The 17,877-nt window shown below is 44.3% G+C and overlaps 1 protein-coding gene and 1 pseudogene across 1 annotated transcript; one reads left to right on the top strand and one right to left on the bottom strand.

The window, feature by feature from the left end:
• Positions 1-470: 470 nt before the first annotated feature.
• Positions 471-1,829, bottom strand: LOC142440246 (serine/threonine-protein kinase MARK1-like; annotated as a pseudogene).
• Positions 1,830-10,749: 8,920 nt separating this feature from the next.
• LOC142440247 (interferon-gamma-inducible GTPase 10-like) lies at positions 10,750-12,003 on the top strand. Its single transcript, XM_075542737.1, has one exon. It carries the CDS (start codon positions 10,750-10,752, stop codon positions 12,001-12,003), a length of 1,254 nt encoding a protein of 417 aa, XP_075398852.1.
• Positions 12,004-17,877: the final 5,874 nt, after the last annotated feature.

A 17,877-nucleotide genomic window follows, 5' to 3' on the forward strand; every position in this document is an offset into this window, starting at 1 on the left:
AGTCCTGTCTCCTCTCTTTCTGTAGATTAAGTTCTCCAATGGCCTTTCTACTTTGTTCATTCCTGCAATGTATCTGCATAAACAAGTGTGTCATTGCAGAATGAATCAGTGACGTCTGCCGGCTTCTCCAGTTCCTTAGCATCTATCACAGTATCCTTGTGGCGCAGGCAAAAACCCAGGAGAAGCTCATGGTCAGGGACTAGGGGGAACATCCTCCACATCAGCGTGCTCTTCTCTTGGTTGTGTCTCCGTGGTCAAATGATGCACACAAAGCTGGGCTGGAAATGCGGATGCGTCCAGATTCTGGAACAAGTCTCAGAGGAGGAGTCGTTCCTCCCTTGGACTTAGCAGTGTGTTTCCGCTAACATAAGCATTCCTTAGATTGTGTCTTTGTTATCGGGTGGTGCTACAAAAGAAATATTGCAAGTAGATGACGATAATAGACAGACATGCGTTTTCTCAAAGTGTGGTTATGCACAGGATGAAATAAATGATGCCTTAATAAATAAAAAGCCATCAAGAGTCCCAGTAGCAATGTACATTCTGGGGGTGGCACAGCAAGGAGGAACACACGTCTGGGAATCTTGATGGCTTTTTCTTTCTGGCCCCACAGGAGGACTGGTAGTCATCTCACTTTTTGACCCAACTGTCTTGCTGTCAAGTTATGAGCTACATCTTTGTCCGGATATCCCTCTTTTGTTCGCTTTCCACAGTTTGCCGACGGCCTTTTGGTATAGGAGAGGGCAGGAGGAATGGATGGCCCCGCTCCTTCAAATTCAGGTGCTTTCTACCTAGAAAAATATAAGAAGCCACATCTTCATCATCTTTTTTATTTATTAAGGCATCATTTATCTCATCCCGTGCATAACCCATGGTGACCATGATATCTATTTTTTATGTTATTGAAATCTAGTTCAGGCTCTGTGTATGGCTTTAGTTCTTCTTCTTTATGACCAGCATTCATTCATTATTTGCCTAGAACTTGGGGGATGGTTCTCTAGAAGGCTGTGTCCTAACCAGCAGGGAGTCCATGTCAGAAAGTCCCATTGCTACATTCCAAGATGCCTCTCTTGATTGGATTCAAAATAATTTCTTCAGAGGATTTCCACAGTCTGTGGACCTGTAGAAGGGAATGCGGTAATTAAGTCATAAGACTCACTTCCTTTAAATTCTGGCCATCAAATGGCAATGAGCCACTGAGCACTGTTTAAGGAATGATTCCCAGACTCCACGCGTCCACTTCAGGGCCATCGTACTTCTTTCCTTGGAAAATCTCGGGAGCAGCCTAGGGTGGGCTTCCACAAAATGTATCCAATTTGTTTCCAACTGTAAATTCATTACTAAAACCACAGTCAGCAATTTGACTATTCACATCAGCATCACGGAGAAGGTTCTCAGTCTTAAGATGGCGATGAACAGTGGATTTTTATGACAATACCGTACAGCTGATACAATCCCCACTGGCGTATTCCACGATGAAATAGAGGGTCTTCTCTGTTTCAATAACTTCAAATGGCTTTACTCTATTAGGATGGTTCGGTATCCTCAGGATTCATACTCCTGGAAACACCTTCTGCAGACGGGTAGGATTTAGCAACCTCTTTGGCACATGCCCTGCCAATTGCACTTTGCCAACATTTCCTTTCCCTGTTGTTTTTGTAATAGATCGTTTCCAAGGTGCGGCTGCTCATCTGTTGCTGACTTAACGGAGTTTCTACCGGGGGAATGTTCTGTTTTGGAAGGCTGGCTGTGTGGTTCTCTACCGCCTTCCACAGACCTGAGTCTGTGTCCTGCTGGTTCGCCGAGGGCAATGACGTCCGGGCCACCATTTAGTGCGGAGGGCTGTGTCGCGCCCGGGGCTCGCTCGCAGGGCTGGGGTGCGGTCCCGCAGACCAGAGGAAGGGGGTGCAGACGCGAGCGCAAGGCCGGCACCCGGCTGGGGAGAGGCCCCCGCAGACCGCGGGCGGTGCAACCAGCGGCCCGGCGGGAGAGGGGAGGAGGACGCGCAGGAAGAGCAGGGGGAGCCGCTGCCGGAGCTGGACGGGTGCGGGGCGGGGAGGAGGGCAAGGGGAGCCTGGGCGGTCCCGACCCCTCTAGGCTCCTGGGCCAAGGCGGAAGGGGAATGTGGCGCCGCGTCCCAGGTGTGCGGGGCACCCGACCGGCCACATCCCTGAGCGGGGCCACAGCGGCGGCGCCCAGCCCCCGGGCCCGCGCCCCTGGCGCGCCGGCTCCCGCACGGTCCCCGCCGCCGGCGCCGCCTCTGTCAATGGATTTTTTGACTCCTGCTTCTATAAGCATTGATTGTGGATGCAAGCAAAATAAAATCTTTGACAACGTTGTGTTTTTTTTTTATTGTATATTATGATGTTGTCTACTGGTCCAGTTTGGAAGGTTTTTTACGTCTTTATATCGATTTATAATCCATACTGATGCCTCCTTATTTTTAGCAATCAGGCTTGTGTCATCTGCATATTGGAGGTTGTTAATAAGCCTTACATTCCTGATGCAACCTTCTTCCTATACTCCAGCTTCGCGGATTATGGCTCAGCATATAGATTGAATAAGTATGGCCAAAGGATAAAACTCTGATAGGGCCACATTCTCTTGGAATGGGCACAGCACGGATCTCTTCCAGTCGGTTGGTAAGGCTCTTGTTCCATTTTGGAGGTTGATATCCTGTTTTGCCAGCACCGTTTGTTGAAAATGGCCTCCGCTTTCCATTTGATATTGTTGGCCCTTGTCAAAGAGCAGTTGTGTGTACGCTGCTGTTTTGATTTCTGGGTTTTCTGTTCTTATCCAGTGGTCCGAGTATCTGTCACTGTACCAGGACCATGCTGTGTTCTTACAGCTGTGGCTGTATCATCAGTTTAAAGTCAGCTAATGCAAGCCACCCACTGTGCTCTTCTTGAGGAATTCTTTGCCAATTCTGGGCTTCTCTTTCCCTATCAAGTTGGTAGTCAGCTTTTCCATTTCAATTGACATCTTTACAGTGAGTCTTCCAATGCAGGAGCATGGAACAGTCTTCCATTTGTGAAGGCCCCATTTGTTTTCTTCAAATTGCCAAGGATTTAATTTCCCTTGGATCCACAAGCAATGTTCAGGGAAGCAGCAGTCAAGAAAAATTGCATTGGGCAAATCTGCTACACAAGACCTGATATAATTAAAGTTTATTGTGCCAACCTGGCCAATAAACACATGTGGGGTTAATTGAAGGGTGGAGAGATAAATGGCTTGGTGAGCCTTGCCTTTCTAGTTCTCGGGTCTCTTGCTTTGTGATGGTCAGACCAGGGTGCAGCTGCCTTAGCAGTTCCCTGCTTCAGCTGGCAAGGCTCACTTCCTGCAAGACATCCCCAAGGAGAAGCCACATGGAACTACCCCGATGCAGCCCTGGGTGCTGGAGCAGCTATGTGAAGACTCCTGCCAGCGCTGAGATGCTTACACGTTCACTGACTCAGCTTACCTCCTTCGGTCGGTATCATTGTGTGTGGTTTATGAGATGAAGGAGGATTTTGTGGATTGGTGTTGGACATAGGGGTTAATGGGTTAATGTTGGACTTGTGGGCTTAGGCAGCTCTGGGTTGGGATGTTTTCTTGATGTGCACTTACCCTTTATATAAAACCCTCTCTTATACATGAGTTTCTGTGGGTTTGTTTCTCTAAAGTACCCAGACTTGCACAAGACTACTTTAAAGTGTTGAAAAGCAAGGAGGTTACTTTGAGGACTAAGGTGTGACTGTCCCCAGCCATGGCATTTTCAGTCACCTTACATGCATGTGAAAGTGTGGCATTGAAGAAGGAAGACTGAAGAAGAATCGATGCCTTTGAATTATGATGCCAGCGAAGGATATTGATTCTTGAACTTTCCAAGAACTGCCAGAAAAACAAACAAATCTGTCTTGATGGAAGACAGCCAGAGTGCTTCTTTTAGGCAAGGATGACATTGTCTCGTATACTTTATTTTAATATTATTTTAAAGTAATATTTTATTAACATATCTTACTCATGCCAGTCATCCCTGAGGTGGGATGGGTGCCATGGTGAAAGGAGGTAACCAGAATGTCTGCTTCTATAGGGAGAGAGAAACAACCATTCTAAGGCAGCATAGCTGCTAGGGGAGAATCCGTGGGAATGATATTTAAAGCAGGACAATGTACTTGGACTTTATTTCTGCCTTACCAAAGTGGTGGCTTTCCTACCGTGGAATGCTAGCTTTCCAGATTCCCTCTGTTATAAGTTAGGGAATATAACCCTAGTCATATTTCCCTCAGTGCTATTTCCCACATAATGTCATTTTCCTTGTACAGGTCTTTTTGTTGTTGGTAGGTATTTCCCTAGATATTTCAATTTGTACTTGACTATTTTGAAGTGTACTACTTTTAAAAAATCTTTTGCTGTAATCGCATCAGTGTTATATATCAATCCAATTGATTTCCATTTCTTCATCTTATATCCTGCCACTCCACCATTGAATCATGTTATCTGCAAACAAAGATAATTTTGTTTCTGCTTTCCCCAGACACACACCTGTGATATCCTTCTGTTGCCTTCCATGATTAGCTAGGATCTCGAGGATGCTGTTGAATAGAAGTCAGGACAATGGGCATCCTTGACATCCTTGTTAGGTGCCCCTTTTCAATGGGAACATTTTCATATTTTCTCCATCAATTTTAACATTGCCAGTTGGTTTTTCATATTTAGCTTTTATTATATTGAGGTAATTTCTATGTTTTTAAAAATCATTTTATTGGGGGGATCACACAGCTCTTATCACAATCCATACATACATACATCCATGTGTCAAGCACATTTGTACATTTGTTGCCATCATCATTCTCAAAACACTTTTTTTCTACTTGAGCCCTTCATATCTGGTTCTCATGTTTCCATTTCCTCCCCCACCCTCCCTCCCTCGTGACCCCTTGATAATTTTTTTTTTATGTCTTACACCAGGGGTCCTCAAACTTTTTAAACAGGGAGCCAGTTCACTCTCCCTCAGACCGTTGTAGGGCCGGACTATAGTTTTTTTTTTTAACTATGAACAAATTCTTATGCACACTGCACATATCTTATTTTGAAATTAAAAAAAAAAAGGCAAAAGCACCCGGCAAGCCAGATAAATGTCCTCGGCAGACCCCATGTGGCCGGCGGGACATAGTTTGAGGACCCCGGTCTTACACTGACTTTCACCCTTCACCTTACACTTACATGTCTCCCTTCACCTACTTTTCTGTTGTCTGTCCCCTGGGAAGGGATTATATGTAGATCATTATGATCAGTCAGTTTCCCCTTTCTCCCCCCACCTTCCTCCACCCCTCCTGTGGTTGCTACTCTCATTATTGGTCCTGAGGGGTTTATCTGTCCTGGATTCCCTGTATTTCCCACTCTTATCTGTACCTGTGTACATGCTCTAGTCTAGCCGGATTTGTAAGATAGAATTGGGGTCATGATAGTGGGGGAAAGCATTAAAGAACTAGAGGAAAGTTGCATGTTTCCTCAGTGCTATACTGCACCCTGATTGCCTCTTCTCTTCCTTGTGACCCTTGTGTAAGGAGATATCCAATTGTCTACAGATGGGCTTTGGGTCTCTACTCCACACACCCACTCATTCACATTGATATGCTTTTATGTTCTGGGTCTTTGATGCCTGGTACCTGATCCCATAGACACCTAATGATCACACAGGCTGGTGTGCTTCTTCCATGTGGATTTTGTTGCTTCTCAGCTAGATGGCTGCTTGTTTGTCTTCAGTCCTTTAAGACTGCAGGTGCTATATCTTTTGATAGCTGGGCAACATCAGATTTCTCCACCACATTTGCTCATGTACCCATTTTGTCTTCAGCGATCTTGTTGGGAAAGTAAGCATCACAGAATGCCAGGTTACTAGAACGAAGTTTTCTTGCATTGAAGGAATACTTGACTAGAGGCCAAAAGTCCATTTGCTAACTCAATACTTAACATATAAATATATGTACATATATCTGTTTCCCTATCGTTATATATAAGTACATTTACATATGTCCATGCCTGTATTTAGACCTGTATAAGCGCCCTTTCCTCTTATTTCTTTCCTCTATTTCCTTTTACTTTCTATTGAGGTAATTTCCCTCCAATTCTGTCTTCTTGAGTGTCTTAATTAGAAATAGGTATTGAATGTTGTCAAATCTTTTTTCTGCATCTATTGATTTTATCATGTGTTTCTTATCCTTTTTCCGGTCAATGTGATGGATAATGTTGATGGCTTTTCTTTTTTATTAATCATTTTATTGGGGGGCTCTTACAAATCTTATAAGAATCCATCATTCAGTTGTATTCAGCACACTTGTACATATATTGCCATCAATGTTGATGACTTTTTGGATGTTGCGTCATCCCTGATATGAATTCCACTTGGTTATGATGGATTTTTTTCATGTACTTTTGTATCGTTTTGCCCAAGATTTTGCTAAGGACTTTTGCATCTAAGTTCATTAGAGATATTGGCCTGCAGTTCTCTATTCTTGTGGAATCCTTGCCCAGCTTTGGTATCAATGTTGAACTAGTTTCTTAGTATGTATTTGGGAGTTTACTGTCCTTTGTTTGTTCTGGAAGAGTTTGCATAGAATTGGTGTGAGCTCTACCCTGAATGCTTGGTAGAATTCCCCTGTGAAGCTATCTGGGCAGGGTTTTGTTGTTTTAAGTGGATATTTCCTTCATAACCTTGAAAACCTTAAGTTTCTTCTTTTGTTATGGGTATATTCAAGTTCTTGATGCCCATATGAGACAATTTGGGGAGGGTTTGTTTTTCCAGGTATCTGTCCATATCTTCCAAGTTGTTGAATTCATTGGAGAACAATCCTTCATAGTAGTGTGTAATTAGTCTTTTAATTTCATTCGGGTTCGTTGTAATTTCCCCTTTCATCCCCCATCTTGGATGTTGATGTCTGCTCCTGGTTATCCTTTGTTTCCTAGCACTTTGTTGATTCTGTTGATCCTTTAGGAGAAGCAACATTTTACTGAGTTTATTTTTCCAATTTTTGTTGTTGTGGTTGTTTACCTACTCATTTATCTCCGCCATGATTTTTATAAATGGCTTTTCTTTTACTATTAGAAGGATTATTCTGCTGACGCTGTTCCAACTGCTGAAGGTTTTGTGAGAACGTATTGACTATTAGACTCTCGCTCTTCTTCGTAGGTGCATCTATCACTATCTAGAATACTCTGATAGCTGCCTTTCTGTGCCCCGTAGGTTTGGGTATGTTGTATTCTCATTCTTATTATTTTCTAAAAGTTCCCTAATTTCATCTCTAGTTTGGGCCATTACATACTCCTTTTGAAGAAGTATGTTATTTAGCCTCCATGTATTTGCCTTTGTATTTTTGGTCTTTCTGTTGTTGATTTCCAACTTTTGGCATGGTGGTCAGAGAAGGAAGTCTGTGTGACCTCTATATGTTTGAATGTACTCAAGCTTGACTTGTGTCCCAGCATTTGGTCTATTTTCAAATATGTCCCATGTGCACTTGAAAAAAATGTCTATTTTTTACTTGCAGTTGGGTGGAGATCTGTGACTATATCAGGCTGAGGTGTCTGATTGTAGAATTTAGTTCTGTAGCTTCTTTGTTGTTGAGCTTCTTTCCCGCTGATCTGTCTTTCTTGGGAAGGGGTGCACTGAAGTCTCCTACTATGATGTTCAATCCTGTGATTTCTCTTTTTCATCTTTTGAAGGGTTTGATTGGTGCTTTTTGTGGGTCTCCATTGGGTGTGTGTGTATGTTTATTATGCTTGCTGGCTCTTGGTCTACTGATCCCTTAAGCATCATATAGTGACCATACGTATCTCTACTTATCTCCTGCATCTTCAGTGATGAGAATAGCAGCTCCTACTGTTTTTCAGATTTCCATTTGCTTTTAAAACATTTTTATTAACTACTTTTACTGGGGGCACTTACATCTTTTATCACAATCTATGCATTCGTCCAGTGTGTCTAGCACATTTGTACACATGCTGCTTTCATCATTTTGAAAGCATTCTTTTCCCACTTGACCCTTTGATATCAGCTCCCCATTTCTTCCCGCTCCCTCCCTTCCCCAATGTCCCTCCCTCACAAACCCTTGATAAGTTATAGATTATTATTTTCATATCTTATACGGTCCTCTGTCACCCCTGACCCACTTTTCAGTAGTTTGTCCCACTGAAAGGGGGTTATAGTTTGACCCTTTTGATTGTTTCCCGATTTCTCCCCCCCACCCTCCCCTAATCTGCCTAGTATCTCCACTCTCATTGTTGGTTCTTATCTGTAGCAGTGTGCATGTTCTCATCTAATCCGATTTGTAAGGTAGACTTGAGGTCACAATAGTGGGGGAAAGGAAGCACCAAAGAACTAGAGAAAAGTTGTGTGTTTCATCAGTGCTCTATTGCACCCTGACTGACTCAGTTCTTCCCTGAGACCCCTCTGTAAGGGGATGTCTAATGGTCTACAGATGGGCATTGTGTCTCACTCTCTGCCCCTCCTCCCCCGACCTTTCCCCATCCCCCATTCATCTTGGGTATGATTTTGTTCTGTGTCTTAGATGCCTGGTACCTGATCCCATCAACAACCCCATTATAACACAGGCAGGTGTGCTTCTTCCATGTAGGCTTCTCGGCTAGATGGCCACTTGTTTATCTTCAAGCCTTTGAGACCCCAGATGCTATATCTTTTGATAGCCAGGCACCATCAGTTTTCTTCACCACATTTACTTATGCACCCATTTTGTCTTCAGCGATCATGTTGGGAAGATGAGCATTACAAAATGCTTATTTTATGTATGCCACTAGGTTCAGATCCTCTTTGGACATTTCAATCTGTTTCTCTTACTTTCCTTTATTGGCTACTGATGTGAGTTGTGTCTGTATGGTATTGTGTTGGTGCTGCAGCTATTACGTTGTGTGGTGTATACAGGGCTGGGGACAGTGCTGGCGGGGTCCATGTGTGGCAAGAGCAGCTCTACTTTTTGGGCTGTGGTGGCATGGGCTGTGTGAAAGGTGGCATGAGTGCCCCAAGTGGGCCTCGTGCTGTGAAACGCAGTGGCAAATTGCTGGCTGCACCAGCTGTGTGGTTGCTCAGTCTGCCCTGGCCAGGACCTTTAGCCATGGACCTCTTAGGCTACACAGGCAGTGCTGACTGAGGGGCAGAACTCATTGCAGATGCAAGTCCTGGGCAGCACCAGAGGCTTGGGCCCCTAGACCAGGTTGTCCGATTAATGGACGGCTAAGGCCCTGTAAGCAGTATGGACTGGGGCCAGAGTTCTCTGTAGACATGTCTCCCAGGTGACACAAACAGCGTGGGTAGCAGGTCTGCAGTCCTCTCACACACTCTCTGGTGGGGCTGTCGGACGGCAGGGGCTCCACAGTCGTGGTATATCCTCTTCTAGCAGCGTGGGCTGTGCAGACCGAGCCAGCTCAATCCGTGGACCACCCAGATTCTGCCAGTGATTTGGGCAGACATGCAGCTTGTACCTCAGCCATGAATCGTGGGTAGGATAAATGGTGCAAGTGGCACCGGGTACTATGGTCTGGGTGTTAGGCTGCAAGCTGTGGCAGCTCAGCATCGTGGATGGCAAGGCAGGGCAAAAGTGAGCCACGGGAACTGTCATCCCATGTAGTGGGACAGAGCCCTGCGGGGCTGCTAGGACCAAATGTGCATTCCAGAGCCCCCACGTAGACTCTCAGTCCCCCAACCCAGCAATCACTCACAGAGCTCCCAACGTGGTCACCCTTCCCTGGGCACCATCCTCCTGGAAGTGTCCCCATCCACGTTAGCATGTTGTCAGGAGAGAGCAATCCCTAGAGAAGGACATCAGGCTTGGGAAAGTGGAGGGGCGGTGCAGAAGAGAAAGCCCCCAGAGAAGGTGACTAGGCACACTAGCTGTGATCCTGGGCTCAGCATAGGAAGGACGGTGGGGGCGGTGCAGGAGGGGCGGTGTTGGGTTTGAGTGCACATTGGGTTGCTCTGAGTTGGAACCAACTCCAGGCGCCTCACAAGCAATGTGCATGGTCCACACACCTGTTTCTGAGACTTCACGTCCCGAAGGAGTCCATTTTTCTGACACTCCTTTTGGTGTTTTGTGCTTTCGTTCAAGGTGATTACAGGAGGTCACAGACTTCCACCAATGTCCTTTTCCCTCAGCGGCACATGAGCTCTGAGTGAGGCCGAACAGAAATGAAGGTTTCTTTCAGTTCTTTAGACATCTCCAGGCAGGCCACATCAGAAACACACTATCACTTGTGAATCATGTTTGCTGTCCCCTTCCAGTGCCAGAAATGAGGCTTGTGTTCAGGATTGAAGGATACCAAGGACTCAGGGACTCGTCCCAAGTCAAACAGGTGCCAGAGGGCAGCACACAGAAAGTTCATAGCTCTCCTAACATGTGACAGCACTTCCCACTTGAAGTTGTTTTATTCCAATGTTTTGCTTAGTTTTGTGATCATTTTAATTGTTTCCAAGGTTATGACGAAGTTTTCCCATCAGCTTCTGCCTAAACTGGGTGAGTCATTGAAATATAATGGACACCATTATCTAAGTTTTTTCAACAAGCAGAGCATTCCAAGGTAAAGTGCTATCTCAGCCATGTAAACTTTATATCAATCCAGGAATCTAGACAAAACTTGCATTCAAAAAGAATAGACAGCTTTGTCTATACACTGAGATGAGTATTGGTACCACTTTCTCTACTAATATCTTTTTATTTCCTTTTTCTTCCCTCTCTTTAGTGTCCTATACTACTCACAACAATGGGCCAGTCATTTTCCAATACATCCGCTGATCCAAAGAATAAAAATTGGGCCTCTAGTGTCGAGGAATTTTTTAAGGATTTCAAGATGGAAAGCCAAATGCTCTCTTCTGAAATTATCAATTTGATTAAATCAAATATGGAAAAAGGGGATGTTAAAAGGACAGCTAATGTGATCAGTGACGCAATGAAAAAGATTGAGAATGCCACAATAAATATTGCTGTGACAGGTGAGTCTGGGTCAGGAAAATCTAGTTTCATTAATGCCCTGAGAGGTGTTGGGCATGAAGAGACAGATGCAGCTGCCTGTGGGGTAGTGGAGACCACGATGGAGAGAAAGTCATACACACACCCAAAGATCCCCAATGTGAAACTGTGGGACCTGCCTGGCATTGGGACCACTAAATTTCAGCCTCAAGAGTATCTGAAGAAAATGAACTTTAATGAGTATGACTTTTTTATTATCATCTGTGCTACACGCTTTAAAGAAAACGATTCAAAATTGGCCACAGTCATTAAAAAAATGAAGAAGAATTTCTACTTGGTCCGATCCAGGGTGGACAGTGATATATATAATCAAAAAAGAGCTAAACCCAAGACCTTCCGTAAGGAGAAAACCCTACAAATGATCCGAGAGGACTGCTTGGATAACCTGCGGGCCATTGACGTTTACGATGCTCCGGTCTTTTTAATCTCCAGTTTTGAATTGTCTGAGTACGATTTCCCAAAGCTGGAGAGCACCCTTCTGGAGGAGCTTCCAGCTTATAAACGCCACATCTTCATGCAGTGCCTTCCTTGTGTTACGGATGCTGCCATTGAACGGAGGAAGGATTGTTTGAGGCAGAAGATCTGGCTGGAGGCCCTGAAGTGTGGAGCACTTGCCACGATTCCTGTCATGGGATACATCAGTGACCACGACATACAGAAATTGGAGGAGAACTTAACTTTCTATCGGTCTTATTTTGGGGTGGATGATGCATCTCTGGAACATATAGCAAAGGACTTGCACTTGTCAGTAGAAGAACTCAAGACAAACTTGAAGTCTCCATATTTGCTATCAGTTGAGAAAGATGACGGTCTCCTAGGGGACAAACTATTGAAAATTTTGGAGAAATTCTGCGCTATCAGTGGAGGATTTCTTGCTACTGGCCTCTACTTTAGAAAGACTTTCTATTTGCAGAATCATTTTCTTGACGCTGTGGTGGATGATGCTAAATTTCTTTTGCAGAGAGCAGTCATTAAAGAGCAGGATTAGGTCTTCATAGGCCAACTGCTTCTGGATGGTGGGACTCCATGTGAGAAGCATGAAGGACCCAGCCCCTGACTCATGCAAACTGAGTCCATGAACTGGTGTATTGGGAATGGCCTTGGCTTTCCTTGAAGTGTCCCTGTTGCACTGCTCTAAGGGAGGAGGATGGACATTTTTGTGAACACTCCTGAATCAACCACCACTAGAATGACTTCTGTTTAGAAGATGACTAATCGGTTGAAAAGCATCTTTTTTAGACATTTTCTCAGGAAAGTGGAGGATGATAGTATGGTGGTTATATTTTATGTCAACTTGAACCTGCGTGAAAATATCGGGGTGGAATGCTACCAATCACGTGGTAGCCTGGTGATACCTCCTGGGGTGCGTGACTTTTAATGAGAGACACAGGGAACTTGTCTCTCTCTCTGCTCTGTGGCTGCCTTCATGGGAACCCCATGTGGGGCACCAACCCCAAGGAGTTTCTGCACCTTGTCGTGTTTCCCCCAACTCTGGATGCATGAGACTCATCACGTATTGGCCTGTGATCTCTCTGCTTCCTGCTGCACCTTTTTACATCATTGACTGACAGCTACTTGGGTCTAGAGAGCTCTCTGTCTAGCATCAGACTCGTGAACTTGAGTTGCATTATGCTGATTTGCCTGCCTTCTTGACATAAAATTACTGGTTGATGTGTGGCTCTTTTTTATACATATGTGAGTGCCATAGGTTTAGCTTCTATAACAACCAAGCCGAACATGGTAATATAGAAGTTTATCCTCAGAAAACAGCATCTATCACTATGAAATGTCGTTCCAGTCCAGAAATGAACTTCTTTCAGACATACTAGAAAATTCTGCAGTTCATTCAGTAGGTTTTTCTAAAAATTTCATTTGAACGAATGTGCACATAGTCTATTTTTGGAATTCCTGATATTCTATGATATCGCTCATTCTTACTATTACCAGATCAGTTAATGTCAACTGTTACCTTCTTTGTTCCATTGTAGATTAATCATTTTAGCTGAAAATTATAAAATAAAAGATAATGAGTTGAACAAACATATAAAAGATTATAAATGTCATTAATTGCTAGAGGTATAGAAACCAAAACTTCAATACAGGACCATTTAATATTTGACATGTGTTCCATTATCAGGAAATAGAAGATAACAAGTGTTGGTGAGGATGTGGAGAAATAGAAATTCTCATTCATTACTGGTTGAAATGCAAAATGGTACATCCTCCATGAAAAGCAGGTTGGTGGTTCCTCCGAAAATGAAACATCGGATTGCCACAGAATCTCCCTGCTTTGCATCCATCCCAAAGCTGACAGTTCCTTGCACAACAAAGTTGGCTGCAGCATTAATTACAATGACAAAAAGGTGGAAACCCACCAAGTGCCCAGGAACAGATGAGTAGGTAAACACAATGTGTTACACACATACAATTCAGCCATAAAGAGAAATACATTCCTCTACGTATGGAATATGAGAACATTATAGTCTCTGTCCTTGAGTCAATACCACCTCCAAGCATCCCTATAGGGCAAGGCAGCACTTCCCTGTGAGATTCTGAGACAGTAACACTTCATGAGAGTTGTAAGTCTCACCTTTTTCCTTTGGAGTGGCTGCTGGGTTTGAACTGCTTCTTACAGCATAACATGCAATCACTACATTCCCAGAGTTCCTTTCAGTTATCGCCGTCAGATGCACACACACAGGCATTGTGTCTACTAGTATGAGTTGTCCAGATGAGGCAAATCCAGTGACATAAATATTAGCATTTACTAGGGGTGCGACATAGGGAAAATGGGGAAGCTAAATTTATTTTCTCTGTGGCATGGTGGGATAGGAATTGATCTGATTACTGCAAGGTGGGCAGGTAAAATCCACCAGTCTCAGAGAGGGTCACATTATGATTCGGCTTCGACTGGATGGCAGTGAGTTTGGTCAAGAAGGGAAACCATGAAAACACATAGTTCACCCCCCACTGCTGACCTAGACCTTGGCTACCTCTGGTGGATGACACGTGTGTAAAGTTGGTAGCACCGATGGTTCGTGCACATGCACAACGTTGATGTGTTCTTATTCTCCTTGTCATTCAGCTGTACTACACTGACGTTCTCCTTAGGAGATGTCTGTGTGTGTTTATGATTTCTTATAACTCCTTATATCTAAGGTGGTCTAATGACAGACCTAGGAGTGTTTTCTTTGAGAATCAGCTTTAGATCCCAAGTGGTCTTCTATTGATTTGGATTTGATCACACATCTCACCTCCATGGAAATACGGGTGCTCTTCAGCTCTGTGCCTGGGTTTCACCTTACCACGGTCTTGGCAGTGCTCTCTCAGGGCACGCCGTTTCTCACAGCTCTCCAGAAAAGTGTGAACTCGTCAGTCTCATGGGGGTCCACTCTGCTTCCTGTCTCATTGACACATATTTCAATGGGGGCATCTTTTAGAATAATAATCTTCTTAATGTTGAAGTCTTTAGTAGGAGGGTTTTATCTGATCATCTCTGTCACACCAAACATATATTTACATATAATACTAAACTTCTCTCAGAAGGATCTTACCTGAGATTTCATGCATGTATTTTTCACATGGATTTCAATTTACTAGAGCAGAATTTTTTTTGAATGGAAAACCAATTTATTCTGTAACGTTTTAAACCCTAATAATTTTTGTGTATGTTTTTATCCTTTTTCTTGGTTTTAAAAAAATCATTTTATTGGGGCTCACAACTCTTATCACAATCCATACATTCAACAATTGTGTAAAACACGCTTACACATTCATTGCCCTCATCATTCTCAAAATTCGCTTTCTGCTTAGGTTCCTGGAATCAGTTGCTCATTTTCCTTTTTTCTATCCCCCTCCCTCCTCGCTCCCCCCTCCTTCATGAACCCTTTATAATTGATCAATTATTATTTCATCTTATCTTACACTTCCTGTCATCTCCTTTCAACCACTTTTCTGTTGTCCATCCCCCGGAGAGGAGGTTACATGAAGATCCTTGTGATCGGTTCCCCCTTTCTACCCTCCTTTCCCTCCCAGTATCGCCACTCTCTCCGTCGGTCCTGAGGGGTTCATCTGTCCTACATTCCCTGTGCTTCCAGTTCCCATCTGTACTGCTGTGCATCCTCTGGTCTAAAGTGGTTTGCCAGGTAGAATTGGGATCATGATAGTGGTGGGAGTAAGTGTTTAAGATCTAGAGGAAGGTTGTGAGTTTCATTATTGCTGCATTGAACACAGAGTGACTCATCTCTTTCCCCACTACCCCTCTGCAAAGGATGTACAGTTGTCTACAGATGGGCATTGGGTCCCCATCACGCACTCCCCTCATTCACGATGATATAACTCCCCCCTCCCACCTTTGGTGCTTGAAACCTGGTCCCCTCGGCCCATCATGATCACACATGTTGGTGTGCTGCTTCCATGTGGGTTTTGCTACTTATGGGCTAGATGGCCGCTTGTTTACTTTCAAGCTTTTAAGAACCCAGATGCTGTATCTCTTGATAGCCGGGCACCATAAGCCTTCTTCACCACACTTACTTACACACACATTCGTCTTCAGCGTTTATGTGGAGAAGGTGATCACACAATGATGGTGTTTGTTCTTTGGTGTCTGCTACCTGGTCCATTCAACACCTTGTGTTTGCACAGGCTTGTCTGCTTCTTCTCTGTGAGTTTTGTTGCTTCTGAGCTAGATGGCTGCTTGTTTGCCTTCAAGTCTTTAAGAACCCAGATGCTATATAGCCGGGCACCATCACATGTGCTTATGTACGTATCTGGCTTCAGCGATCATGTCGGAAAGGTGGGTATCATGGAATGACTGTTTAGCAGAGCAAGGTGCTCTTTAAGGGAATGCGTGCGAGGAGGGCCCAATGTCCACCTGACACTCTTCTACTAAACCTATAAATATATTCACATAGTTCTATTTCCCCCATAATCACAAGTATATTTACATATGTACATGTCTGTATTTAGGCTTCTATGTATGCCCTTTACTTCCTGCTCCTTTCCTCTGTTTCCTTACGCTTTCCTCCTGTCCCACTACCATGTTCAGCCTTCATTCTGGTTTCAGTAATTCCTCTCAGGTACCTTGCCCTTGGTCACTCCCTACCAGTCCTCCCATCCCCTCCTGCCACTGATTTTGAACCACTCCTTGTGCCCTTGTCCTTGTGTTGGCCAACACCTCTTCCTACCCCTACCTCCCACACTCTCATGTCCCTCCGGGACCGTTGGTCCCATTATTTTCTTCTCACATTGTTTGTCCAGCCTATCTTATCTAGGTGGACCTGCAGATATATTAATAGGTGCATAAAATTGAGGATGGCTTTGACAGCACCAAAGTGTCACATAAGTACACGGGGATGACGGCAGCAACACTGACAAGCTAACAAACCAAAAAGCCACTGTCATAGAAAATTTAAAAGAAAGGAAAAAGAGAATAAAACAAAACAAAAAGACAGAAAAAAGGGAGGGGAAACAAGGAAAGCCTGGTTGTAGTTCAAGGTCTGTTTCTTGACCCTTAGGAGTGTTTTCCAGACTAGTCTGAGGATCTCCATGCTCTGCTCACGCGCCGTTCCATTGCACGCCCCTAGTGTTTTGCCACAATGTGATAGGGTCAGCTCAGTCACACATCCCACAATGTTTCTCCGATGTTGTCCCATGTAGGGCCATGGGTCAGTGCAGGGTGTCACATCTCGCCGTGGGATCAGCTATATGGTCCTCTCTGTACATTGAGCCATCGGAGCCGGGCTATTGTCCTCTAAGCTTGGTGGGCCCAGGTGTGCTCTGCTCCATTCTTCCTCCTTCCTTTGTTTCAGCCTCCTTTTGGGTGTGGTGTGGTGGGCCAGTTCTTTTCCCACACCAGACAATCTCCTTTCATTTTCTGTGGTACTCCATTCGATGGTGGGTGTTGGGCTAATTCTAGTTAGGGCTGATGTATGGTCCAGTCTGTTTGTGGATTCCTCTGCACTTTACTTTGCCCTCCTGGTTTAGTGTGTCGTGGTGGGGTCTGTATGCATGTTCCAGTTCTGTGGGGACACAACCAATACTCTCCCCCTGGGGTGTGTTAGTGCCCTGTTCCCCCCATGTCATCAACTCCGTTTCTCCTCACCCCGCTTCTCCCTCCGCCTGCCCCCCTTCCCCTTCTTTATGTTGGACTCTCATGTACCTCCCTAGGTGTGACCTGCGCTCCCTCCAACTATCTATGTTTCCACCTGTTTATTGTGAGATAGATGTTTATTCTTCTATTCCTGGCATGCTGATTGTACTTACCTCAGGGGACTCATTTTATACCTCTCCTTTTGAGTTTGGCTTACCTTGCTTAACATGATTCCTTCCAGCTCTTCCCAAAAAACGACATGTTTCATGTGATTGTTCATGCTTTTCAGTGCTGCATAATACTCCATTGTGGGTATGTGCCAGAATTTACTAATCCACTCATCTATCAATGGAAACTTAGGCTGTTTCCAAGTCTTTGCTTGTGTGAATTGTGCCGCAATAAACATTGGAGCGCAGATGACTGGTCGTGTTTTATTTGTTGCTTCCACCAGTTATATGCCCAGTAGAGGGATGACTAGGTCATAAGGTAGATCAATTTCCATTTTCTTTAAGTATCGCCAGATTGCTTTCCACAGTGGCTGTACAAATCTACACAGCCACCAGCAGTGGAGGAGGGTTCCTACTTCACCATAGCCCCTCCAACACTTGTTGCTCTCTGATTTGCTGAATTGGGCTAACCTCAAGGATGTTAGGTGGTATCTCATGGTTGTTTTGATTTGCATTTCTCTTATGGCTAATGACCTGGAACACTTTCTCGTACGCTTATTGGCCATATGGGTCTCCTCCCTAGTGAAAGTTCTTTTCAGTTCTT

Source organism: Tenrec ecaudatus, chromosome 2 (genome assembly GCF_050624435.1).
Source record: "Tenrec ecaudatus isolate mTenEca1 chromosome 2, mTenEca1.hap1, whole genome shotgun sequence".
NCBI classification, from domain to species: Eukaryota; Metazoa; Chordata; class Mammalia; order Afrosoricida; family Tenrecidae; genus Tenrec; species Tenrec ecaudatus.

Bases quoted from the DNA above. Each gene is read 5' to 3' on its own strand.
- LOC142440247 (XM_075542737.1), top strand. From the start codon at position 10,750: ATGGGCCAGTCATTTTCCAATACATCCGCTGATCCAAAGAATAAAAAT.